Source organism: Camelus dromedarius, chromosome 4, assembly GCF_036321535.1.
Source record: "Camelus dromedarius isolate mCamDro1 chromosome 4, mCamDro1.pat, whole genome shotgun sequence".
Lineage (NCBI taxonomy): Eukaryota > Metazoa > Chordata > Mammalia > Artiodactyla > Camelidae > Camelus > Camelus dromedarius.
Genome location: NC_087439.1, coordinates 47,831,674 through 47,858,109, shown reverse-complemented (window position 1 = coordinate 47,858,109; position 26,436 = coordinate 47,831,674). Strand labels below are relative to the sequence as shown.

Below are 26,436 nucleotides of genomic sequence, written 5' to 3'. Positions count from 1 at the left end.
CCAGCATTTTCCAAAAAATGGCTTGTAAGATACTAATGAGTGTTATTAAATAGGTTATGAAAATTCTCATTAGCATGTTAAAGTCTGAGAAATCCTGTGGAAAATAAACCTGTTTAAGGAAAGGAAGCAGCATCCTTTTTCTTTTTCAGATTACACATCTCTGGAGATGAGTATTTCATTAGGTTAATTGTGAGGAACACTTCGGGAAATGCTGTAATAGCATAAATAGAAGGCTGCGATGTTCTTTTGGGACTAGAGACTCGTGGGACACGTTTGGTTAAGAATAGAGAGCTCTAAATACTATTGGTGAGGATTTTAATGTTTTTTAACTTAAGCCCTGGAAGATTTTTGAACAAATGAATAACATGAATAAATCAACTCTTGGAAGATACACTTCAGGAATAGATTGGGATGGGAAGAACTGGCAATAAAGATGATAGGAAGCTATTTCAGTTACACATGGCTAAAGTAAGGAAGTAAAAATGCTAGACATTTCAAAAGATGAATCTATAGAATTTAGTGATAAGCTACCGAGAATAAAAGATGAGTCCTCTAAAAAGATCATATTGTTGTCAGAGTTGGGAAGGGAAATAAACTAGCAAGTGTGGTTTTTATGGTTATACTTAACTTTTTCTGTCTTTGTGTATCATGTCTGTGAAGGGACGTAGATAACTTATTTTAGTAAATAGATCTCTGTGAAGAAGGGCCACATCTGGACCTGAAAAGGTTATTTCCACATTGTTCACAGATCCTGACCTTTAAGGAGCTTGACGCTGTAACTAGGTGGGATTTAGGGGTTATCTTCTGTATAGAGGAAACAGATGTATCCAGATGTGGGACAAAGAGTGTATTGAATATTTGACCAACATAGGGACTTGGGAGTCATGATTCTTCATAAGTAGACTACTTGTCTTCTAATCACATAATAGGATTGCCCTTTTATGTCATTTTTGATGTCAGGCATGTCCATGTGACTCACTATGGCCAATAAAATGTGAATGGAAGTTTAAGAGCAGGATGTGATTTATCACATTACCTTTTACCTTCCTTGGCAAGACAATCTTGGAAGCATGTGTCAAGTGGAGTCCTGAGGGACCTGCCAGTCAGAATTGGACATGTAAAGTTAATGAGAAATAAACTGTTGTGTCAAGCCATTGAGATTTTGGGATTGTTTGTTATTGTAGCACCGCCTCACTAGTTCTGATCGATGTGTTAGGTTATAATTTTAGTCACAGTAGGTGCTCAGTAAATGTTTGAATTGAATACATTGAAATTTGAGGAAAGAAGAAAGTGTACAGATTCTACAACTGCAGAGATAACAGCTTTTAGGCTTATATTCCTTATAATAGGCAAACCCACACATGGACTAATTACCTTTTATATATATAGGTAATAAGGCAAAGAGATTATGTAGAAGGCACAGGAAAAATTAGAAAACAGTGAAACTTGTAACATTTTAACTAGAAATAATTGTTCAAAGTTATATGTAGATGTGATTTACTGGATTATTTAAAACATTTTTTCCCATTTCTGGTGGTAGTAACTCAAATTAAGATTGTTGAATCCATAGAAAGGGTAGTGAATAATCCTTAGAAAAATAATGTGCATTTTAAACACAGGATTGAGGAAATCAAGGGAACCTTTCGTATAAAGATAATTTTTTAAATAAGGGGGCAAGGGAAAAACCCCAAACCATTATTTTTTCTAGTTCTAGTGTTTGTGGCAACAACATCAATTTTAGTTCAGTGCTGGAGTAGAATCTTTCCTCAAACGAAGCCTTAGGTAGAACCCCGGGGTACAAAACTGATGGTATATGATTGCTCTGATTCATATGAGAGCCTGAGACTCTGTATGTAGTCATCTTTTCTGCTGACACTGTCCTTTAAGGAGCTGCAGTTTGAAAATGCCTGGGTTGGAGCCATGTACAGTCACTGTGGCTGTCTTCATTTTTGGGGAGTTTGGGTTTCTTAGGCGAAGCCTTCGGTGCTTTCTTTAGGCCTCATTTATCCAATATTTATATATAGTTTTAACAATCCTGGCTGATTTCTAAATTTAAAACTGGCGTGGAAGATATACCTTGGAATGGACGATGGATGTAATGGCCTGGGAGGTAAAGGATGATACCTGCAGAATTGGGAAGAAGGTAAAAAAGAAAAAACAAAAAAATGAAGTAGATAGAAGAAGTAAGAAACTGAAATTCTGTATGTTTTTAGTACAGTGTTCTAGGGGCTTATTTAATACCATAAATTATTTTTAATAATAAATTTGAGTCATTAGACTGAGCTTCCCACTAAAGAAAGCAGGGAAATGTATAATTAATTCTGAAGAGATTTCCATTCAAAATATGGTAACTTGTAGTTATCTGGTAAATTACCATCCTAAACAACTTATGCCCTGAAGGTTTTGAACTTTAGAAGTTTTTGGTGTATTTTTAAAGTGATATACAAATAATTAAACATTGAAATAGTAAATCATACTCTTTTCCAATGTTTAATTTTTTTTAAAGTTTTTAGAATTAAAACTTAGAAAAGAACACAGGTTATTTAAATTTGAGAAAAAGTTTATTATATGCCATTGCCATTGTATTTCAACAAATCGTAATAATATATAGTATCTAAACAACGTAACTGAAATATGTTCTGTCATAGCTATTTTTTTTTAAAGAGTATTTTAAGAGATGACTGCAAACCATCTAGTTTGGAAGAGAATTTTCTTGCAACATGAAATTAGAGTGGATTAGGAATAGAATTAATGTAGAGCTATGTTTTGCATTCTTGGTGAGTAACAAACATATGTGAACATGGGAGAAGATATGTTTACTGGATGGATGATAGGAAAACTGAGAATTGGATTGTGAGAGGTGAGCTTTTTAAAAAAAATCATATATAACTTACTGCTGTTTTTATATATTTCCTCCCTTGGTCTTACTAAAGAAGACTTTAAAAAACAACAAACAACAACAGTGTCTTTTCTCCTGAATTGCTTAGACTAAGAAGGTGTTTTGCTTATTCCAATGAAGATTAGGTGATAGATAAAATGTAGGGAGCCAGTTTATATTATGGTCATGGTTTGTTTTGAATGAAGCTCAAAACTTATATCTTCCAGTTTAAATACTTAGTATTTTTCATAACATGTGAATTCAGATCATCTTTAGTTGTCTCTAAAAATTGAATGTACTTTTAGTGTGAATGTTTGGTCCTGTTAGGATTTGAATATGCTGAGAGTTGTGGCAGCTGCTTGTAACAAATCACTCATTGTTTCTCAGATGGCAGTCAGGGGTTATTGGGAACTATCTTTTCGGTATTATTTTAACTTCAGGGAGTGATAAAGGAAAACAGTTGTTTCTTTTTAAAAAAATTTGAGAATAGCTTTAAAGTATTCTCTTTAAATCTGGAATTAGAGAGACAGTTAGTCTCAACAGTGTATGGGGGAAAGGATGAGCCTTAGCAAAGAGTACTGTCTACAGCAGTATCTTGATGTGTATCCTTCATAGTTACTTTGAACTTCTTATCTGTGACACTGAAGATTTTATCTGTAAGGCTCCTAAAATAAGTCGTCTAGGAGAGTGGGAAGCAAGAAGGGAGATTTTCCTAGATTTTAAAAAATTATAGTAAAAATCACATAACATTAAATTTACCATTTTAACTGTTTAAGTATATAATAGTTCAGTAGTGTTAAATATATTCACACTGTTGTGCAACAGTCTCTAGAACTTTTCATCTGGCAAAACTGAAACTCTGTACCCATTCCCTCTCATTCCTCTCCCTAGCCCTTAGCAACCACCATTCTACTTTCTGTTTCTACGATTTGGTCTACTTTAGATAACTTCACATTAGTAGATTCATGTAGCATGTGTCCTTTTGTGATTGGCTTATTTCACTTGGCATAATGTTCTCAAGGCTCATCCATGTTGTAGCACATAACAAGATTTCCTGTTTTAAGGCTTCACAGTATTTCATTATATGAATATACAGCATTTTCTTTATCATCCCCAGATTTTTAAAGTCCCATTAATTTGATTTGAACAAATTACAATTAAAGCCACATACTCATATGTAAGGAGATAGAACTGCTATTCCTGGGAACTAGCCCTGGGAGGGAACTGATCTTTAGCAATACTTGTGATATAGTTTTGCGTAATTCTTTGTTGTATGTCCTTTCTCCATCCATTTTTAACTGTGTGACTTCAGGCAAACTACTTAACCTTTTGTTTTCTCATGCAGAAAGCAGGGAAAAATACTACTAAAACCTTAGGGTAGAGGGAGTATGAAGTAAGTTAATGTAAAGTGCCTGCAGTAGTATCCGACAAATAGTAAATCTTGTGTGTTATCATCTGATAGAGTAAAACACTGTTGCCTTTAACAGTGACTTATCTAGTACTTCAGATTGAATAAAGTTAATATTTCACTATTTTTAGTGTATTAATTGCAGGTCATAGTCTTTCTCATATTTGTGATATATCTATAAAATAAGGTCTTCTATAAGGCATATTAGAAAATCAATCATTTCCAGTTACGTTTATATCTATGTGTGTATATCCTATAAAAGTTTGTATTATCTGGATTTACTAGGAAGAATAATAATTAAAGTATAATCTCCAATTGGGTAAAAAGCTTTGAAAATAATTTGGGAAACTTATAAAAAAAAATAGGGGATCAGATTTGAAAGAGATGAGATTTAAGATTAAATTTACATGGAGTGGGAAGGGAGCAGTCATAGAAGAGTAATGATCCAAATCTAAGGAAATAGGGTTTATGGCAAAGAGATTGCTTCATGTTAAAGCAGAAATTACAGAGAGAGAGAGTGTTTACATTTGGTAAAGACAAAATTTTATTTTAAAATCTCCCCCTAAAGTGTTAACTTCTTTTGGTCAAATTAGCGAAGTTATACTTTTAGAAATCCATGCCTATAATTTAGAACTATCCCCTTGAAAGAAAAATTAGGAAAAAAAGACTTCTGGTAACTCTGAAATGTCCATAGGAATCTAAATAGTTATGAATGTGAAAATCTAATTAAATAATATATGAGATCTTGTAGGATTATCTTTTAATTCTGTTTAGGTGATTTTTATGGCAAGTGAAATTGATTAAAGGGAGAATGTAAATAAAATACACTTTTAGAATCAAATGAAGTAATTTCATCAGTACTTAAAAACTGAAGGCAGAGAACATGAAAGCCTTTGATAAGAACAACAAAATCCTAATGATTTGCTATTGATAAAGGAGCATGTCTCATTTTATCAACAGTACTGTAATTTGTATTTATCTAGTGTTACTTAAATATGCATCTTTCAGACTTGATAAAGCAGTAAAGAATTTATCTTAAATATTCTCTTAGCTCTATTGACAAATAATTAGCAATTAGTCTTAGGAAGAAACATTAAGCATTTCCTTCTGGCGGTATTTTTAATAGAAATCTAGGCAGGCCCTGAGTTATTAATGCTTAACGCTTAATATTGATTATACAAATTGCCATTGATGCCTTCACTAATTCTGTGTGAGATTTTACATGTAATATGCCTGCTCACTCGTCCATTTTTTGCATGCTTTTAGCATGCTGCTGCATATTGCTGTTTATATATGCGTGAATGTGCTTGAATTAAATGAATTTGTATTTTCTGGTTTTAACTGAATAACCTTCAAAGTGGACAAGTGGCTTTAATATTCATGTAAAGAAACCATGGATTGAATAGAGAAGAAATGCAAGTATCACTGAAAATGGTAGACAGTTTCCATCTGTTATTGATACTGAATCTCACCTAAATTTTTTGTTGCAACGTATATGCTGTCTAATACTGAGCTATGGTGATTAACAGTACAGTTTTTTCTTATATATCTATTTGTGTTTTATAATTAATAATCAATTAGAATAGTATTACATTTATATGCTTAATTAAGAAACATTCATGAGGTGCATGTTCACAGCTTACTAATAGTGTCAAGCAATCAGGAAGATTTGGAGAGCACTGGCTTCAACCTCTTTTAATCCACAGTAACAGCCAAACTCTTTGATGTTATCAGTGCTATTTAGTGGTGGCTATGGGAAATTGGATTCATCCTTAGCCACCCTCACTACCACACTTCTGTACACCACTCTCTCCTTTTTTGGTACTTCTCTACTTAAAGTGTGCTAATAACATGTTAAGCTACAACTTACAATTTTGTGATTGTCCATTCACTATACAAGAAAATTAGTCTTTGTAACCATACTCTGTGTGTGTGTGTGTGTGTATTTTTTCATCATTTAAAGTTCTTCTTTTTCTTTAACTCTTCCCCAGGTGTGCAGGAAATTGGAAAAAAATTTTCATTTTTATATCCCTTTCAAAAACTTGTTTTATTGGGGTAAGCCTTGAAAACAATCATAATTATGGAACAAAGTTACTAACAATCATATACCAGCCAGATGAAAAGGAAATATAAACATTTTGAGATAGAGAATAGACATAATAAAAAACCAGTGCTGTTAGTTTTTAAAGTTCTTATATGTATATGGAAATGTCCTTGAGAATTTCTATTTACATTACTTACTTTTTTTTCTTGCATTTAAACTTGTTTTTCCTTATGTACCAAAAGTCAAGTTTGTATATTCACTTTTTATACTACTAGTGTATATTATATAGGTAGTGTAAACTAACCTTTATTTTCGGTAGCACTATTTCAGTTACTCTTACATGTTAAATCTACCCTCGTGGGCTAAGCTTAGGAACTTCAGTGCCATTTTTATAATGCTTGATTTCCTGGCAAAACTCTTGGAAGAAGTTGTATATACTTGTTTCCATTTCATCTGCTTTCCATTCTCTTCAATCTACTCTGGGCAGAGTTATATCCTTACTTCTCTATTGAAACAGCTCTTGTCAAGATCACCAATGATTACCACATTGTTACATCCAAAAGTCATTTCTCAATAGTCATTTTACTTGACTAACATTGACTAACAAGCATTTGACATCTATGATTATGTTCTTGAAATGATTTCTTCACTTGGCTTCTGGACAGTTTCCTCCTGTCCCACTGGCTTTTTTTTTAATCTCCTCTGCTTGTTAACTTTAAAATGCCCCAGGAATCCCCAGGATTTCTTCCTATATAAACTTAATTCCAGGTGACTCTCAGTAACCAACTATATATGTTGACAATGCCCAAATTTGTATCTGTAGGCCATATTTCTGTCTGAACTCCAGATCTGTTAACTGCTTGGTCAACATTATCATTTGGATATTTCATAGGTACCTCAAAACTTTCATATCCAAAAATGGACCCCTGACTGGCACCCTCTTCATAATCTTTTCTACCTCCAGTCTACTCTGTTTTGGTTAATGGCAACTCCTTCTAGTTGCTCAGGAGTGAAACCTTGGAATTGTCTTTAACCCCTTGTTCTTATACCTCACATGAAACCCTGTTACCAAATCTGTTAGCAAATGTCTTTAACTCTACCTACAAAATATTTCCTGACTCTGACCATTTCTTACCGCTTCTTCATTAACAGCTAGTTTTAGACTATCATCACCCCTCTACTCTCAGTGGCCCTCACTAAATAAACTGTAAACCTCTAATGGCCTGCAAGGTAATACACAATGTATAACATCAAATATGATCTTATCCCACCTTTGCATTTTTATCTCTGCTATCTTACCACTTAACTACTTTCCTCTGCATTCATTTCACTCCAGTCACACAGGCCTCCTTGCATTTCTCTGAAAACGTTAAGCATACATCATCTTGCCTTTCCTTCTGCCTGGAATGCTTCTTGCTCTTTTGCCTCTTTCAGCATTAAATGTCACTGTATTGGCAAAGCTTTTTCTGACCACTCTAAAACAGCTAGTACTCCTCTCCTTTCTCTCCTGTCTGTCCTTACACTACTTTTTCCAATAACAGTTAACCACAACCTAAAATACCATGTACAGTTGACCTTTGAACATGAGTTTGAGCTGCTCAGATCCATTTACACACAGAGTTTTTAGTAGTAAGTACAACAGTACTACACCATTTGTGGTTGGTTGAATCTACAGATGTATATGACTGTGCAGAGGGACAGCACCCCTAACTTCTGCATTGTTCGGGGGTTAGTACTTACATGTTTATTTGTTCTGTCATCTCCCACGAAAAAGGAAACTCAATAAAGGCATGAGCTTAACTCTTGTTAAGTTTTATCCTTAGAACCTAGAACAGTGACTGGCATATTGTAGTCACTCACATATTTATTTAACATATTCTAAACTTCAAATTATGGACTTAATTTTTAGAGCACAGTCATCTTAAGGTTTTTACGTTTATGTTTTTGTTTTTTAATTCTGATGATGCGAGAAGGAACTACTTGATTGTTTAGGAACTAGAGATGAAACCACAACAAACGTTGATTGACTGTCTTTAACAGATTTCCTAAGTAATCTCCTATAGATTACTTTAAATTTTTTATTCAGAATAATCTTTATATTGAATTGTAATATACACTCAGAAAAATGTGCAAAGTATATGTGTGGAACTTGATGAATTTTTATAAAATGAACACATAGGAAAAATTATCACCTGGATCAAGAAATAAGATATTGCCAGCAACTCAGCCAATCTCCCTATACCCAGTCATTCCCCCCATAAAGGTAGGCAGTCACTATATAGTAGTGTTGTTTTGAGCTTTATTTAAACGGAGTATCTATTTATATATATAGATAAAGATAAATACGTATGAGAGAAAGTGTGTGTCTTGTTTAAAATTATGTCTGTGATTTCCTGTTGCATATAAGTTGTTAATTTCATTGTTTTAACATGTTCCATTGTATGAATGAATATATCATGATCTATTTTCCGTTCCAACACTAATGGATATATGAGTTGTTTCCAGTTTAGAATGAATTTCTGTACTTCTGGTGTCATGTGTGTATGCATTTCTGTTGGAGTGAAGTTACTTGGGTTATAGAGTATACGTAAGTTCAGCTTTAAAAGATACTGTCAAAAGAGCTTCCAAAGTTGTTATACCGATGTACACACCCACCAGCAGCGTGGGAGTTTCAGTTGCTCTACTACTTTTTAAATAATTGTTTAAAAAATTTTAGCCATCTTGGTGTGCAGTATATTTATTTCACTGATGTTAATTTTAATTCTGATATCTAATAATATTGAATACCTTTTCATACTTTTGTGGTCCATTTTGATGGCATTCCTTCTTTTCCTGAGCTTGATCAACAGTAGATTTCTAAATAACTAGGTACCATGTAGAGCACTAATAAAGTATGGGGAAAAATACTTGTCTATTAACTACACTGAGATATTGAGGAAGATATAAATTTGACTGCCTAGTACTGAAGACTTCTTTTTAAGGTGTCTGTTAAACTGATATGCCAGTTTTAAAGGGGAATTATTTGAGATTTACTAGATTAGTTAAATTTATGATTGATTCTAAGATATCTCAGATGTGTATGAGCAAGTAAAATGCTTAAAAATCGGGTGTAACACTTGTTGGGCAATTGATTTATTGTCTTAAGTGAGCACTTTGGGGTCTTGTCCATATGAACTGACTCTTAATCTTTAAAAAATCTTCTCTTTATATATTGTTTGCATAATACATACAGATAAAAGGAGCATAGGAAAGTAGAGGACAAAGTTTTTCCAGGTAGATTATTACCTCTATTAGAAGTTCCTCCGTAAGAGGGAAGGGTTTGTTCATTTAGTTGGATTGTAATTTCTGAGCACTTTTGAGTGAAGTATTCATTATCTAAAGGGATATTATGAACCAATAAGTAGAATTAATTCTACCATAAGCATGTATAGAGAAGATGACATTTGAACTATAAGTAGAGGTTAGATGAAAAAGGAAAGAGCTAGAAACCAGGCTAGGCAAGAGGCACATGTGAGGGTGTGGCATTAAGAAAGGATATGTGTTCTGAAAATGAGAACTTCAGTATTTTAACACTGAAGTTGGAAGAGCAGGTTGGGGCCAGATTGAGAAGGTTCTTGAATACTAACTTAATGAGTTAGGACTTAATATTGTAGAAAACAGAGGATTAGTACAGGTAATGAATCAGGAAAGTGATGCCATCAGATTTTTGTTTAGGAGGAAAATTCTGGGAGCTGTATAGAAGTTGGATTGGCAAAAAAGAAATGAGAGGCAGGGAATGGACTGACAGGACTCACCTGAAGTTGATAGTTTGAACAGTTAGATGGCTTGTAATTATTAACTAAGAGGGGTGCAAGGAGAGGGTTTGGTGAGTGGACAAGATGTGTTCAATTTGGACATGGTAAGTTCTTCATACCTATGTTATATTCAGATTCAATAAGGAGAACTTTGTTATAGGTATCTATGCCCATGACACACTATAAACATATTTTGTAGGTTCCAGAGAGAATTAGCAATATGAGCAAGAACACCCTGTAATAGTATCTTTGTCCCCTCAGTCAGATTGCATTTCATTCTTGCTCTCTCTCATCAGTTGCTTTTTTTTTTGTTCTCTGTGTTGTCTTTAAATTTTTCTTCTGTCTCTCTAGACTCCTTTATTTTTGCTATTAGTATTCTGTCCTCCTTTTTTCTTGCTGTCTTGTCACAAATAATGTAAGATGAGCAGCTTTAAAAACATCTGATAAAATTCTTCATTTTATGGACTTAAAATTTATCCAACTTAGGATATGTAATATCCATATGCTGTGTCTTTTATTTAACTTATAAAAAAACTAGTACTATGCAGTATTTGTGCAAGTGATTAAATGTTTTATCACAGTGATGCAGGTGGACACCTTACTGTAAAGGAACAGAGGTCAATACTCATTTTTGTTGAGTTTCTGGGTGAATTTTATACATATCTAGTCTTTTATCCTGAAATTTCACTGAGGAAATAAAAACCAATTTCCCCTTAATTTCCAGCTATCAAATTCTCTCTGCATCTGGGGTCTAGCACAGTTCATGGCACATGGTAGCTAATTATTTATTGAATGAACAAATGTGCCTTATGTCTTCTTCCCTCATGTAGTAGAGGAAGAAGTAGCTGTGCTCCATCAGCTCAACTCCCTCCCCCAGACTGTCTTCTTTGATCCCCTTTAGCCTCTTCTGCCATGTTTGTCTCCCTCTTAAGCCAGACATTTTGAAAAACTTACCTATACTTGTTATTAAACACTTTTTCACTTCTTGCTCATTTTCTTAGTTTCTTTCTTGATTTTTGGCAGTATTTGATATTGACCACTTCCTTCTTCTTTCTTTAATGTAGCACATTTTCCTGGGTACTCCTTTCCTTTGCACATTCTTCATCTTCTTTTTTCCTTAAATGTTTGTGTTCCTCATAGGCCACTGTTTCTTCTAATTCTACACATAGCCCTTGAATGATCTAACCTGTTCTTTGGATGGACTCCCAACTGTATATAAGTCCAGCTTTTTTACTGGTTTGTCTCACAAACAGTTTAGATTCCATGATCTTCAACCTTGAATTTATTAACTGTCCTTCTTTACCTCCCTCTGGACCTTCTCCAGTATTTCCTATCTCAGTGAATGGCACCACCATCTGCCCTGTTGCCCAGGCAAGAGTCTCCTCTCTTCCCATTTCCCTCCTTGATTCTTAGTTGTAGTTATTCTGATAAACTAGTTTTAAACTGAGACATTTTTCTTGATTGTACGTTCTAGTTTTCATTGTATAAATTCAAGAGTTATTAGGGCACATTTGATTTTTTTTCGGCTATTTTTGCTCCAATTGTTAGACTGATAGATCTAAAATAATAAATTTCCATTAAGATTTTTAGTTTACATGAATCAAAATAAAAATTTGCAGGAATTTGTTTTACCAAAGATGGTTATATTCAGTGTTCTAAATTCTTTTTTTTTTTTTTTAAGAATTAGTTTTCTGAGATGAAAAACCTCAGTTTCACATAGAAAATGATTTTATATCATTAGCAATACAAAGAAAGATATTTGGCTATGCTGAGAAAATGATATAATTTCCTGCCATATCCACTCTTCCTCTCACCATTGCATGCTCATTTTGTTTCCCAGCCTGGTTTATAATAAAACTCCTTGAAAATAGAAACTCTCTTACACTTTTTCACCTTCTTGCACAGTGATACTGTGGTGTGGCCATTATAGATATTTTAGTAACTAATGACTTTAAAGCTTAGGTTTGTGAGTAATAATTTCACAGTACCTACAGAGAGGCTTGATTGCATTCCCATAGTACCTACATTTTGTGTTCCCATAGTAACTACAGATAGGCATAATTGATAGGCTGTAAAAGAGAGGTTTACAGCATTAGAATTTGTTCCAATTGAGTTGACCGTTGGATTCACTGACTATTTGAACAATTATAATTGAAGTTTCAGATTGTTTTATGACTCAGCTTGCTCAAAAAAAAATGTTTTTCTTAATGAATCTTAAAAAGCAAGCTCTCATGCTGGCTTTACTTGCTTTTTGGCTTAATCTCTTATATTTAGAATAAAATATATTGTTTTGAAAGAATAAGCCACAACAAGGAGCAGTGTTTATGCTCCACAAATGGATGATTTTTGACTTTTATCTAGTATTCTTTTTACCTTAGAGAGGCTCAGATCTATGCTATCTTTTTGGGCCAATGGGCTGCTTCTCATCTGTATTTGTTTTTTTCTTTAGATATTAGGATCAAGGAAGAAGAACCTGATCCTGAAGAGTGGCAGCTCAGTGGTGATTCTACATTGAATACCAATGATCTAACACATTTAAGAGTACAGGTGGTAGATGAAGAAGGGGACCAACAACATCAAGAAGGAAAAAGACTTCGGAGGGTAGCTTGCACCTGTCCCAACTGTAAAGAAGGTGGTGGGAGGTATGCACACATGAAACATACTCTTTTTCTTTCTTTTTTTTTTTAAAGACTTAATATCATCAGCCTTATTTTTGAAATACTGCATGCCCTGTCACTAAATTATGGAAATTATTCATTACATGATCATTTTGTGTGTTTGTCTGTATGAGTGTGGCAGAAAAAATTAGAACAAAATATGTGAAGTCAAATTTTCAGATCTAAATGCCTTTTTTAAACTAAAATTACTTAGTTTACTTTCTTTAAAAAAAGTACAGCTAGATACCATTTAACAGGCCTATCAAAAATTAGTCTGTTTGCAAAGTAGCAATGGAATTAGCCTAAATACAGATTTAAAAGTTGATTCTTAGCTTGAGAATAGCAGTTATATAATATAGAAATAAGAAGTTCAGAAATAGTTGATAATGATAAAGCATAAATATTTTCCATTTTCAACAGAAATGAGTAATAAGCCTTGATGGAATTTTTTAAAAGTGGAACTGTAATATTTCAGTTCATTGTTTTTTTAAAATAAACATAAATAAAGACTTAACATGACAGGAGTAAAACCCAGAACAGATCAGTAATTATATTAAATGTGGTTGGATTAAGCTTAATAAGAGACTGAAACTCAGATCATATTTAAGAAAACATAAAATCCAGCCTTTTTGATTATAGGAACATCTCAAATTGTCACAGGAATGTTGAAAATAAAGTGATGGAAAAGATTTATTAGGCAAATGTTAACAAAAAGAAAACTTGGGTAGCAGTGTTAATATCAAGCATGGTAAGATTAAGGTGAAAATATCAAATGAATAGATAGGGATATATTTCTTAATAATATAAGAAGATTTAATAGCCATGATACCTTTTTCACAGTTTTGAAATATATAGGGCAAAAACTGATAGAATTCTAAATACATACTAATCATATCCTCCAGTTACAGTGAAAGGGCTTAACATACCTCTCTCAGAAATGAACTCTTTAAATAGACTGAAAAAAACTCCACAACTGTTAATACAGTTAATGAGCATGAACTAATAGAGCCTGTCTCCCTTTGAGTTGGTTTGTACATTGGCCAGCTCATTCACAATAATAGTAATGACTAATAACTGTTAACACTGAGAGCGTTCTGTGTTCGAGATGGTCTTATAAGTGAGGCATGGAGAGGTTGAATGACTCTTAAGAGCATACAGAAGTGGGATTTGGACCCATTTTCTTACTCCAGGGCCTTAACCACTACACATACTGCCTCCCAAGTGGATTTGCTTCTGCATCTGATCCTTAGGCATTTGTATTACTACCAGTAATTATTCAGTTGTCTGAAATTTTATTCTTTGAAATGTTTTGGTCAATTTAAATAAATTAGTGTGGAATTCTGGTTAGGCAATAACTTTTCTGAAATTTACCATCATTTTTAGAGGAACTTTCAAGATAAATTGTTCATGGAAGTCAAATCTAATTGAGAGTCAAGGCCTTGCCTATGTTTTGCTTATTCTTTTTAAATTGAAAACCTTCTTAATTTATGTTTATTAAACTAATGCATGCTTATAAGAATTTAGAAATATAGAAGAGTATTAAAAGAATACCAAACTCCTACCCCACTTCAAGATGACTACTGTAGCATTTTTGTATATATCCTTCCAGAGTTTAAATATGTTTTAAAGTAGAATGTCTTGTTCTCACTGTTTTACATGTCTGTTCTTTTGAAAATTTTTGTGATCATATTTCCAAGTCTATATAGAGTCTGCATCAATTTTTTAATGACTTGTAATAGTATTCAGTTGTATAGCTGTATAGAGTTTAACATCGTTTTTGGGAGTTTAATGTTGTTCTAATCCTTACACATCTTTGCACATCTGTCTGATTATTTCATCAGTATAGGTTGGCAAAGGTGGAATTGTTGAATCAAAGGGAATTTAGAAAGGTTGTATCAACTTATACTCCACTAGTGGTACATGAGAGTATCTGCTTTCCCACACCCTTGTCAACAATGGATTTTATCATTTTTAAATATATTTATCACTTTTAAGTCTGACTGATGAAAAGTAACACCTCACTATTTTATTTAGTATATTTTTGTTACTTTGTGAGATTGAACATTTTTGATGTTATTTTACCATTTCACAATTTCTTTTGTGAATTGTTTGTCTTTTGTGTATCTGTTAATTTGTGTGTTTACCTGTCACATGTGCAGCTATTTTTTCCAAGTTTTACATTGCCTTTCAACGTTGTCAGTGGTTTGCAGAATGCATTTACACAAGTAAAGAGAGTTCTACCACTTAAAGTTTGCAAACTTTTTTTAAGCACAAAATTTTTAGTTCAATCTTTATATGAGATGCCTTGTTATCATGCTATTAATCTCCCTTATCCTGAGGATTATAAAAGTACTCATTTTTGTTCCTTTTTGTAACTTATTCTAAGCAGTCAAAATTGAAGTTCGTAAGAAAACTATATTGTCTCTTAGAGCTCATTTGAACAAAATCCAGCTAATATATATAAGATAGGCACAACTGTATCATTGACAGTTGCTGCATCTAATTAATAAAAGCATAGCATAGTAAATCCTGTTGTGCGAAGTGAGGTAGGTAGCACTTTAAACATTTTAGAATATTGGCCTTTTTTTCCTCAGCAGTACTCTCTTAAAAAAAAAAAAAGACTATGTGTAAGATGGTATCTTAAGAGAATTAAATTTTATTTGTTTACCTTTTTGAGCAAGATGTAAAATATAATTAAATATTTTAAAATTGTATTTATTTGGGCATTTAGCCAATATTTATTAAGCAGAACCAGCTGTCAGAAACTTTTTACACTAGTGGAAGAGACAAATAATTTTATAAAGTAAAATAAATTCTAAAGGCATTGTTGTTATATAGGTTTTGTGTGGATCTCAATCCATTTTTTAAAAATTATTTTGCAAAATCTGTTTTCTTCCCTGTCAGCATTTCAGTTTGTGCTCTGTTTCTCCTGTCCCAAGCAAAAGACTCAATTTACTTAACTTTTCTTAACCCCTCTACTCAAAATTTAGTTTTATTTATCATGTTACTCTATCTTTGCATTAAAATTTTGGGAGCAAGTTTAAGCAGTCAAGAATAGAAACTTAAAATAGCTTTTTTAGGTCATGTAATGGGTATTAGGGGGTATAACTGGATAAATCAAGAGGAAAACTGATGGTAAATCTTTTATTACTTGATGTTTGTTGAGAAATTCACTTCAGTTCTCTTCCTTCACATCACATGTCATATATCCATATCTAGATTTTACCTTGAGTGAAATTTTTTTAATAGAAACTTTGACCTAGGTATTGGGCTTTTCCTTATATATTTTCATGTGCCCCGTCTCCATTTTTTTCTTTTTTAGATGCCTGTCCCATTTTCAAACAATGAATATGTCTTGTTTCCTTATAATTCAATTGATGAAAACATCTTTCTCTGGATTCTTGGTTCTTTGAGAACTCATATTTGTTGCTGTAATTTGTTACAATCTTGTGGCTTGTACTCTCAAACTAAATTTTGCTAAGTTAGTAAAATAGCACTTTTGAGTTTATAAAAGCACATTGACTGACCTGAGTGGTAGGCATAGAAGAGAGGCAATAAGTTATGTATAGAGTGAACTGAATTGGGTTCTCTGTGAAATTGCTATGGTGAACATAATATGTAAAATCGGTTTGTACACCAATAGCCACAAACATTGCTCTTTTTCTTAGGACTATTTAAGAATAAAACAAATTTAAAAAGCTAAATTAAATGGATATAATACTGGCTTGGTTAAGACTTTGGCATTGCAGGTGAGCCAGAAAAACCTGTTTCACTCTACTCAGCTCTTCAAAGAGAGTTGTAGAAATTGGGGGTGGACTGGAGCAGGAGCTAGAATTGTGTTAGATTATGACATCCTTGCCCTTGAGACAACAGCATGACTCCTCCTTGTCTTTACTTATGCTATTCCTCTGCCTGGAATGCCTTCCCTCCTTTCTATCTAAATCCTACCCACCTCCTCCACGAAGCCTTCTCTAACTACTGGAGCCCACATTGATGTCTCCCTGTTCAGAACACCTATGGCATCTAACAGCCAGCACGGCACCGTTTAGCACTGTTTGTCCTATGGCAATTTCACATGCTACTGAGTGTGAGTACATTAAAATATAAATGTGGGGAAATATGCATTTTTCCAGTAAAATTTGAGAAGCGATAGGTATGTTATATACAGGAGGATTTGCAGGCTTATGGAAGGTTTACAGGCTAAATTTAGACTGAAATTGTGGGAGGAGGGGAAGTTGGGGGGTCTTAAATGTACTTTTTTTTTTATCTCAGAGAAACTGCAAAGTTTTTATAATGTGATTTTGACAGTTGATGAGTCTGAAATGTCATGTTTTCTTATAAACGCATTGTTTTTATTCAGTAAACTAGCCTAATTTTTTTTTAGGTTAAGTAATAACATTTTCTGTAGTGTTTAATACAATTTGAATATCAGTTCAGGAATCAAAAAAGTTTTCTTCTTGCTTAGGCTAAGATACCTGTGTTCACTCATCTAAGCACATAGTTTCTAAACCCTGCTCTTGGTATCAAATACTGAAATGTAACAGATGTCAAATTTTGCAATGTGGAGAAACTGTATTATCTCTCTGATTTATAATTTTGAATATCTTTGCATGGTTAATATGAAGGGAATTTTAACTATAAAGATAATTTTAATTTATATTTATTTCATATAGTGCTAGAAATCTAAGATGATAGTTTTGTCTAGATTTTTTTTCTCTGTTTTTCTCTTAAGTCAGTGTATATTCAGGATGTGGACATAAAAATATGTGAATAAATATGCTTAAATCATGTTAATTTAAAGTCTGATCAAGGTGCCTTAATTGTACCTGTGAATAGTTGCACATTTATTATTGGTTTATTTACTTTTGAAATTAGCTGACATCATGACTTTGAATAGACCATTTAGTTTCTTGTACAACTAACTTAATTGGATTGGACCTATGCATAGAATTTGTGAATGGTTCTGACAGAATAAAAAATAGCTGTATTATACATATTTTATGTATGAAATGGCCTTTTAAATTATGTATTTCTTGAGCATATTTACATTTGGACAGCAGTCACATTAATTCTGGAGTAAAATTAATATGTAAAACTTAAAAATTTTTTAATTTAAATTGCTTTTAAATGGTCTTGGTTTCTGATTGACCTCATGGTGATAGTGTCTTCTATTTGAAATTCAACATGGGGCATATATGAGTGGTAATGTCCATTTGAATATTTTCATATAAGTATATATTATTCTGTGTGTGTTTTTTAGAGGTACCAATCTTGGGAAAAAGAAGCAACACATTTGTCATATACCAGGATGTGGTAAAGTCTATGGGAAGACCTCACATCTGAGAGCCCATCTGCGTTGGCATTCTGGGGAGCGCCCTTTTATTTGTAACTGGATGTTCTGTGGTAAAAGATTTACTCGAAGTGATGAATTACAGAGGCACAGAAGAACACATACAGGTTACTAATATTTACTTTTAACAGACAAAAATGAATTATAGGACTACATATTACCTTAAAAAATTTTTTTAGCACAGCTTACTGAACTGAATTTTTAAAATATGACCAATTATATCAAATTTCTATCTTCAGTAATGCCAATTTAAAAGCACTAATTACAGACAAGCCAGTGTGGCTTATAAAATAATGTTTTATTTTATGTAGATTTCAGTTATCTCTTTTTTTTTTCAGTTAGCTTTTTTGTTTTGTTTCCACATTATTGAATGTCTTAAGCCACATTTATGTTACATTATTAATTTTAACTTTTTAAAATTAGTTGCCTGCTTTTACTCTTGATCTTAATTTTCTTCCTCCTCCTCAATACTATAATAAAGAATAATTCCTTTTCCTCTGATAAATTCAGGCATTTCACCTTTTATCTTGTTTTAATATCTGTGAGGTAAGCAAAAGACATTTCATAGAGGAATGGCCAAGGCAATATTGATGTCAAGACTTTCATTAAATTATTTTTACATAGTGTTGTGTGATTGTTGTATGAAATGGACCTAGGAATGACCCAAATTGAATCCTAACTAAATATAACTTATACAGATAGTTTTATCCTACTACCATGTAATGACCAAGGTATTCATCAGTCTGTGCTCTCAATACCGAAGAACTGAAAAATAGTGCATTTACAGTGTCTAGAGAGCTTAAAAGAAGGAACTATGGTGAAACGGATAGTGTGGATTTTGAAGTCTCCTAGATCTAAATGCATACAATAACCTACGAAGTCTGTAGTAGTACACATAATATATGCTCTACTTGTTTTAATTTCTGTCTCATCAAATAAGTAGACAAATAAGCTTTGAACTGTTTGAAACTAATAATATAAGAAAGTAGATAAAATATGCTCAGAGGCAGAGATTATTATTACTAGGGTAGTAAGGCATTGTTGGGCAGTAGGCAGGGATAGGCCTTAAGATAACCCTGTAGAAGAATTTTCCTCAGTGGAATTTGAGCAGCAGGATATAAAGAGAAATAATGTAAAACAGAAGAAAGCTCTATGATCAAATAAGTGTAGGAAATACTGTTAAAGACGGTTGCTACAAGTACCTTCAAGGAGCGCCTCTTAGGGCCTTAAACTGAACGTTAATGAGCACTGTACATCTCCAAGTGGGGGAGGTAATGTGTGTAGCATTCCCCAACTTTTCATCGTGCCATTTGCCATGAGCATCTCTCAGGACTAATGTTCCACAAGCAACTGGGACATAACCTTCCCAGAGGAATAGAATAGTGTGTGAACAGAGAAAGAGGGAAACTATTTGTCATGCCTGAAGATGAGATTTTATTTAACACATTTCTGTTACATAGGATTGAGCCACATTATAGAGGTCTTTGGAAGTTAGGTAGTGGAGAGTCTCAACTATTTAGTTATCTGCAAGTTACTCTTGCATTTCCGTACCACTTGATACAAAGGTGAAGTTTTGTGCTGTGATAGAATTTCACGTTTAAGAAAGATTTGTCTTGGCATTGATTGGTTGGATTGGAGAGGAAACAGCTAGGGTGTCATTGCAGTATAGTTTCAGGCATGAGGTCTGATGAGGACCTACTAAGAGGAGAGTTGCTAGAACAAGAGATAGGTAAGACATTGTGAAGAAAGTAAAGAAAATGTTAGATTTGTTTGCTGATTGACTTCTCTGGATTGCTTTTAAGTTGGCTTTTTGCCTTATCTGTCTTTCAGAAATTCTCTTACATAGTAGGTCTTCAGCATAATAGAAGTTCAGTCTGTCTTTTGTGTTTTAAAAAAAGTTTTATTCATGCTGGGAAATAATTTTAGGCATCAGAGTCTTATTAACTTTGACATCATGATATATTAGGGTTGCTCTTCATTATTCCAGCTGAAATCAAGTCGGCTAGCTATCTCTATTCTTGGGATTACTCAGCCTTTATTGGACTTCAGGGTTGTGTCTTTGCTTTAATTGAAAAGTACTCTGTGTAGTGACCTGAATTCACATTTAAAAGTTAAAGGTTAAGTATCAGGGATCTGACATGTTAATAATATCTTAAATATAGCTTAAAACAGTATTTTTCTTTGAAGAAGTACATTACAGATGGTCATTTTTAAGCTGGCATTTTGTAACAGATATTTCAACAAACTATTAACATAGTTGAGGTATTAAATTGGTATCTGAATATCAGTGTATAATTTAATAAGGTTGAAGATAGCTTTTCATCCAAAAATAAAGATGACAGATTTATTTTGAAAAATATTCTATGAGAAAAATCTTGCAGGGACAGCCCATGAAACTAATATAGTCCTAAATGAACTCTGCTCCCTGTCCCTGTCACTGTTGGCTCATTTTCTTTCTAAGAAAATGATCAGTGTATTAATGCTGAATTTAAAAAACTTAAGTAACTTAATTTTTTTAACAGGTGAGAAGAAATTTGTTTGTCCAGAATGTTCAAAACGCTTTATGAGAAGTGATCACCTTGCCAAACATATTAAAACACATCAGAATAAAAAAGGCATTCACTCTAGCAGTACAGTGCTGGCATCTGTGGAAGCTGCACGCGATGATACTTTGATTACTGCAGGAGGAACAACACTTATCCTTGCAAATATTCAACAAGGTTCTGTTTCAGGGATAGGAACTGTTAATACTTCCACCACCAGCAATCAAGATATCCTTACCAACACTGAAATACCTTTACAGCTTGTCACAGTTTCTGGAAATGAGACAATGGAGTAAATATTACACAAATACTTATTCATTGTGGTTATTTTTATACAGTAGTGAGAAGAATATTGTTCCTAAGTTCTTAGATATCTTTTTATTGATGTGCAAAAATTTTTGGATTGACAGTAACTTGGTTATACATGACACTGAAATGCCTTACTTTGTATGATATTCCATAGTATATTAAAAATGGTAAAATTGCATGGGTTTTTGTAGGTACTTTTGGAATCTAGAAGAAATGAAATTTTACCAAGTTATATAAAGAGAAAATTGAATTTAACAATGCGAATGGTAGTCTAACCAAATGCATCAATCCTGTGTGGTTTAGTGTAAAAATGAGAACATGTTGGTATTTATCTATTGTAAGATAAAAAAAAGTTGGTGGGTGAAAGAAATCATGTTATGATAAAAAAAATTTTTGTAATTTTCTTGATGACTGGAATTTTTATTATGCATAACTGACAAATCAAGTTTCCAAGCAAATGTTACATAGTGTAGGCTTTACTTAGCTTATCAATTTGTCATTTTGAAGCTAATTATTTTAATTAGGTTAACTATGTACAATATTTTAAGCATTACTCTTGTAAGATTTTGAAAACTACATTTTAACATGGAACTCTAGGAATAGTCACCTTTTAAATCCTGTTGAAAAGCCATGTTTAAGATTTAATTTGCCAAAATAATGTCTTGTTAATATTCTTTCAATAACGAAGTTGGGCAATATAACCAATGTTTAAAAAGTTTAAAATGTATAGGTTGAGGCATTTGGGTGGTAAGAAAACGTTATAGTGAATTATCCCTTTTCTTGAACATTGGAGGACCAAAAAAATACGGTGTATTGCGTCTTAGCAGTGATTTTTTTTTTTTAATCCAATCTTGTTTCCAAAAACCATATGTCTGCCAGGGCCTTAAAAGCCATCATGTAAATTACCAGTAAAGTATAACATATGCAAACATAACAAAATCACTTCCATAGTGACGATACTCCAACCATATGGATATTAGTCATAGAAAACTAGAGGTTTTATGATATTTTTTAAGTCTTTTTTTTTTTTTTTTTTTGGTCTAGGTAGTCAGTCTGCACTTAAATATCAACCATTTTCCTTTTTTGCTTTTTCCCTTAAAATTTATATGTTAAAATTTATATGTATCCAGTACATTTAATTGAGAAATGTATGTTTTTTATTATGCTGTATTTTCTTTTTATTTTTTAATTATTGTTTATATTTTCAATTATTAAAAAATGTACAAAATAAAGTTTCATTGCTGGTCTTGTAAGAGCTATACAATTTTCCTAAATGTATACCTATAACTGCAGCAGTTCACCTATTTCAAAAATTTGGAATTCTGTTCATTTGTTATTCTTAAGACCACCTCAAATTTAAAGGCTACCTTATTGTACGTTTAAAAGTGTATTATAACAGTGTGGTAGTTAATAAAACACTATTTTTTTTTCTTTTGAGTTTGTTGTATTCCTATGCATTTAAAATAATTGCAGTGGTATGGGGTAAGAAAATCTGTATGGTTTATTTTTCTTAGCATTTTATTTGCAGATTCTTTATTTCAGACACTGAAATTATTGTAAACAGGTATATTTACTTAAAAAGTAGAGGCTTTAGCAGATTACAATTTTTTCACCTAAGAATAAGCTTATTAAATAGAAGTTTTGAAAATCTTTTAGCCCATGTTGATTCATAAGAATCTTATCAATGCCATTTTGCAAACCTTGTTTTTTGTTTGTTTCCCCTTTAAAGCAATGCAGAATATTTTGATTTATAAAGAATTTGAGTTTACATGAAGATTCTTGAATACAATAGCATAAGAGAAACTTTGGTAACCATGGCAAGAGTTATTTGAAAAGACTGTTTTTGAATTTATGTATATCTAAGCATAAAGGCAGGGTAGGAGGGAAGGAAAAATTACCAGGATATTAATATGAATATTTTAGATATTTAAAATAAAAAATCCAGTTACTTTATACATGTATACAGTGGGGTTAAAGGTTTCCATTGTTTATTTTCCAGTCCCAATCTGACACTGTCAATAATATATTTGAATGCATAGGACAACTCTAGCTAAATACACATAAACACAAAATTTTTTTAAACTTAAGCTTGTGATGTGAAATAGGAAGTATTTGGAATTATAGAAATTAATCAGTGGAATGTACATTTAAAGTGACAAGGTTAGAATTTGAACCTTCAAATTCCTTGAAATACTTTTTAGAATTTTAAAAATTATTTAGGATGTTGAAGAGGATAATATGAAGAGGTTGATCACTTGAGCAAAATACCCATTAAGTGAGAAGATTAAGAAACTTTATAGAGTGTGATAGTAGGGATGTCCTTAACACTGAAAATTTGCAGTAAATTTATAGAGCATTTTTGACCCATGAGTTTTCAAGACAGTTTTATCAGTTCTTAGAACATGAATGCAATGAAGAAAGCAAGTAGTCTTAAAAATTGTTTAAGTTTTCAGATTTTTTTTGAGTGCCCACCTGGAACATACCAGTGACTTTTGGATCTTTACCCAACAAAGAAATGAAAGTTAGTATTCAACATCAACCTAGGTGATTTTAAATATATATTTTTTTTGTATTTTAAAAATGTTGAATATACTCTGGAAACAATATATGAAGAATTACCTTGAGGAAATTTTTTTCTATTTATAAAATCTGTTAGTATTGTATATGGGTATAATATTTCTTTGTGTAAATATACTCTAATAGGTGTTTTTGGCAATTGCTTTATTTTTGTAAAGGCTAGTGTTAGTGCATATTCAGTATATTTACATACAAATAATTCCTGTTAGCATACTCATCTAGTGGATTAGGTATCTGTACTCTATACCTCAGTTTAAAGAAAATGTCACTTAAGAAAATTCTATTTTCTATAGATTGAAACTTAATGACTTTGAGAAGTAATTAACTTAAAAATCACATAAAGCTTTAAAGGAGTAGACGTGTTGCAAAAAGTCAGTTGCCCTGTAACTTCGGGCACAATAGTGAAGATCCTCTAAGTTATTTCAGAATAGTGAAAATGCTCAAATAGTAAAAAATACATGTACATATAAGTTGAAGGCATGTCAAACATATTTCGTAAAAAGTAGTTCTTAGCCAGTATTGTTCATCGGAAAATGCTGGGGGTGTTTAAAAATGTCCACAAGCCTAGCTTCATCCTTGACCTAAATTGACACTTCTGGAGATGGAGCATATATATATTTGACCCTTGCTTGAATAGTGGGTTTGAACTGTGTAGGTCTATTTATATGCAGATTTTTTCAATGATAAATACTACAGTACTACATAAACCGAGGTTGAATCCATAGAAGTGGAGGAACCAGACATAGGGAGGGCCAACTCTTAAGTCACACATGAATTATTAACCCCTGTGTTGTTCAAGGGTCAACTGTATGTATTTTTAACAGCTTCTCAAGTGGCTCTGATTAAATACTCCTGGGTTAGAATCACTCAAATAGAGCAAGCATCCCCTTAGTATCCGTTGTAGTTGGGATCCTATTACTGGACTATTCATGATTCCAAAGTTTTGTTTTATTTAAAATTTTACTGTATGCAATATTGTTCAAAATCGGGTTATTACTAGTAACACTTGGTTTTAAAATATATGTGTTGGTCATGCTACCCTACCTGCAGATAACTTTGTTTTTGGTTTTAATTATGTTAAGTAGACAAGAATTGTTTTCAGTTTAAGAGAACAATTTGTTTCAGTGAAAAGTATTTTAAAAACTTTCTGCCATAAATGAGTAGGAAGTCTCTGGTGGCTGATGATCCTCACAAAACAAATTGGTTGATATCTTGGGAACAAGATTTGATATTTTAGTGAAATCACCATTTTTATTTAGTGTTGGAGACACGAAAGATAATACTGATTTGGCCCCTTGCCTTGTTCAGATTTGTATATAATCAAATATATTGTGGTAAATATATGCTAGAGGCAGATACAAAGTGCTCAAAACTTAGATGAGGGAGAGTTCCTTGTGGAGAAGTCTGGGAAATCCAGGCAGAGGAAATGGCTTTAGCAAAGGTACAGTGTGATTTGTTATGGATGACAAAGGGAAATTGTGAGAGATGGAGTGGAGATGTTTTGGAGGAGGGGCTGTCAAATTGAAAAGGAGTTTGGGCTTTAATCTTTACCAGTGATTCCTAATATTTTGGGGATCATAAGTCATCTTAGAAAATGCACATTTAATGCATTCTCGTCTAATGTTCAAACAGTGCACGGGGATCTACTTGAGCTAAGGCCTGGACCTTGGAAAACAGCCACACTGAAGGAACTGGTGGAGGAAAAGGAGTCAAGGAGGCTGACTTAGAAACAGTGTAAAGATGGTGATAAACATCAAGTGCAGTACGGAGGTTAAGTTGCAAGAAAAGTGAGAAGACTCGATTTTGACAATTGCCAGCTGACCTTTGTAAGCAGTCAAGAGTATTTGAGTAAAAGACTGAGGACACAGAAGAAGCCATGGAGACATAGAATATTAAGTTTAGTGATGAAGGGAAGAAAGATGGGCAGATGTGTAGCTGAGTCAGGATTATAAAAATTGGAAAAGTTTCTGATTCTGATTATAAAAGTGGCACTTTTTTATTGGTAAATAGTAAGAAATGAATGAATTTAAATGAGCTCAAAGCTACCCAGAGATAACTATTATTTCTTTTGAAAATGGCTACCAAAATTGGACTTGTGAGTTTTAAAAAAGCTGCATGATTTGCTGTCACATAACATGATTTATACCATTTTATTAGATATATTCAAGATACAGGCTTTTTTGGGGTTAAAAATGATGTGCTGGAAAAGGAGTCTCTATGTCCTTGAGCCTTCCTCTCCCCACTCCCTGTTTATTTAAAAACCATGCCTCTTCTACATCCATATTAAGCCGAATACTAGATGATATTGGATAGGTTTCTTACTTTCTTAAAACCTAATTTTCATCATCCATAAAAAGGATAAATAACAATAGTGTCCCTCATAGGATTTTTGTGAGGATTAAAATGTAAGCATTTAGCATATCCTGGCTTACAGTAGCAACTCAATAAATGGTATTTTCTCCCCACATCTGTTTGTTAACTTTGGAGAAATCACTTATTTTGTGGTGAAGGGACCATATTTTGGGGTTTCCATTGTTTAAATATGGTTCATGCATTGATTTTCACCTTCAGAATGAGGGGGAGTTTTCAATGCAGAAATCTGAAAAGAAAACTAGAGAGTAAGTTGATAGTGAACGATGTGTCTGAAGTGACTCCTTCATTAGAGAGGATGGAGTAAGAAGAAAAGAACGAAGCACAGAAATTACACCCTGATAGAGAATTCTATCCTATTTTAACATTTCTAGGAACCAGCTACAGAATCTTTAGGTTCATTTTGATTGAAAGGGAGCATTTAGCATTTAATGGTTCCAAACTTAAATTGGAAAAGGCCTTCAGAGAAATACAGCTTTTTTCTCCAAAAAATGTCTAAGCCTCCA

The 26,436-nt window shown here is 32.9% G+C and overlaps 1 protein-coding gene across 1 annotated transcript in view; it reads left to right on the top strand.

The window, feature by feature from the left end:
- The window catches only part of SP3 (Sp3 transcription factor), a 47,090-nt gene extending 24,670 nt beyond the window's left edge, over nucleotides 1-22,420 (top strand). The window contains exons 5-7 of the mRNA XM_031451679.2: nucleotides 12,574-12,766; nucleotides 18,042-18,238; nucleotides 20,654-22,420. Coding sequence (XP_031307539.2) covers nucleotides 12,574-12,766; nucleotides 18,042-18,238; nucleotides 20,654-20,970 — 707 coding nt within the window. The 3' untranslated portion in view covers nucleotides 20,971-22,420. The remainder of the gene's footprint in view (nucleotides 1-12,573; nucleotides 12,767-18,041; nucleotides 18,239-20,653) is intronic.
- Nucleotides 22,421-26,436: the final 4,016 nt, after the last annotated feature.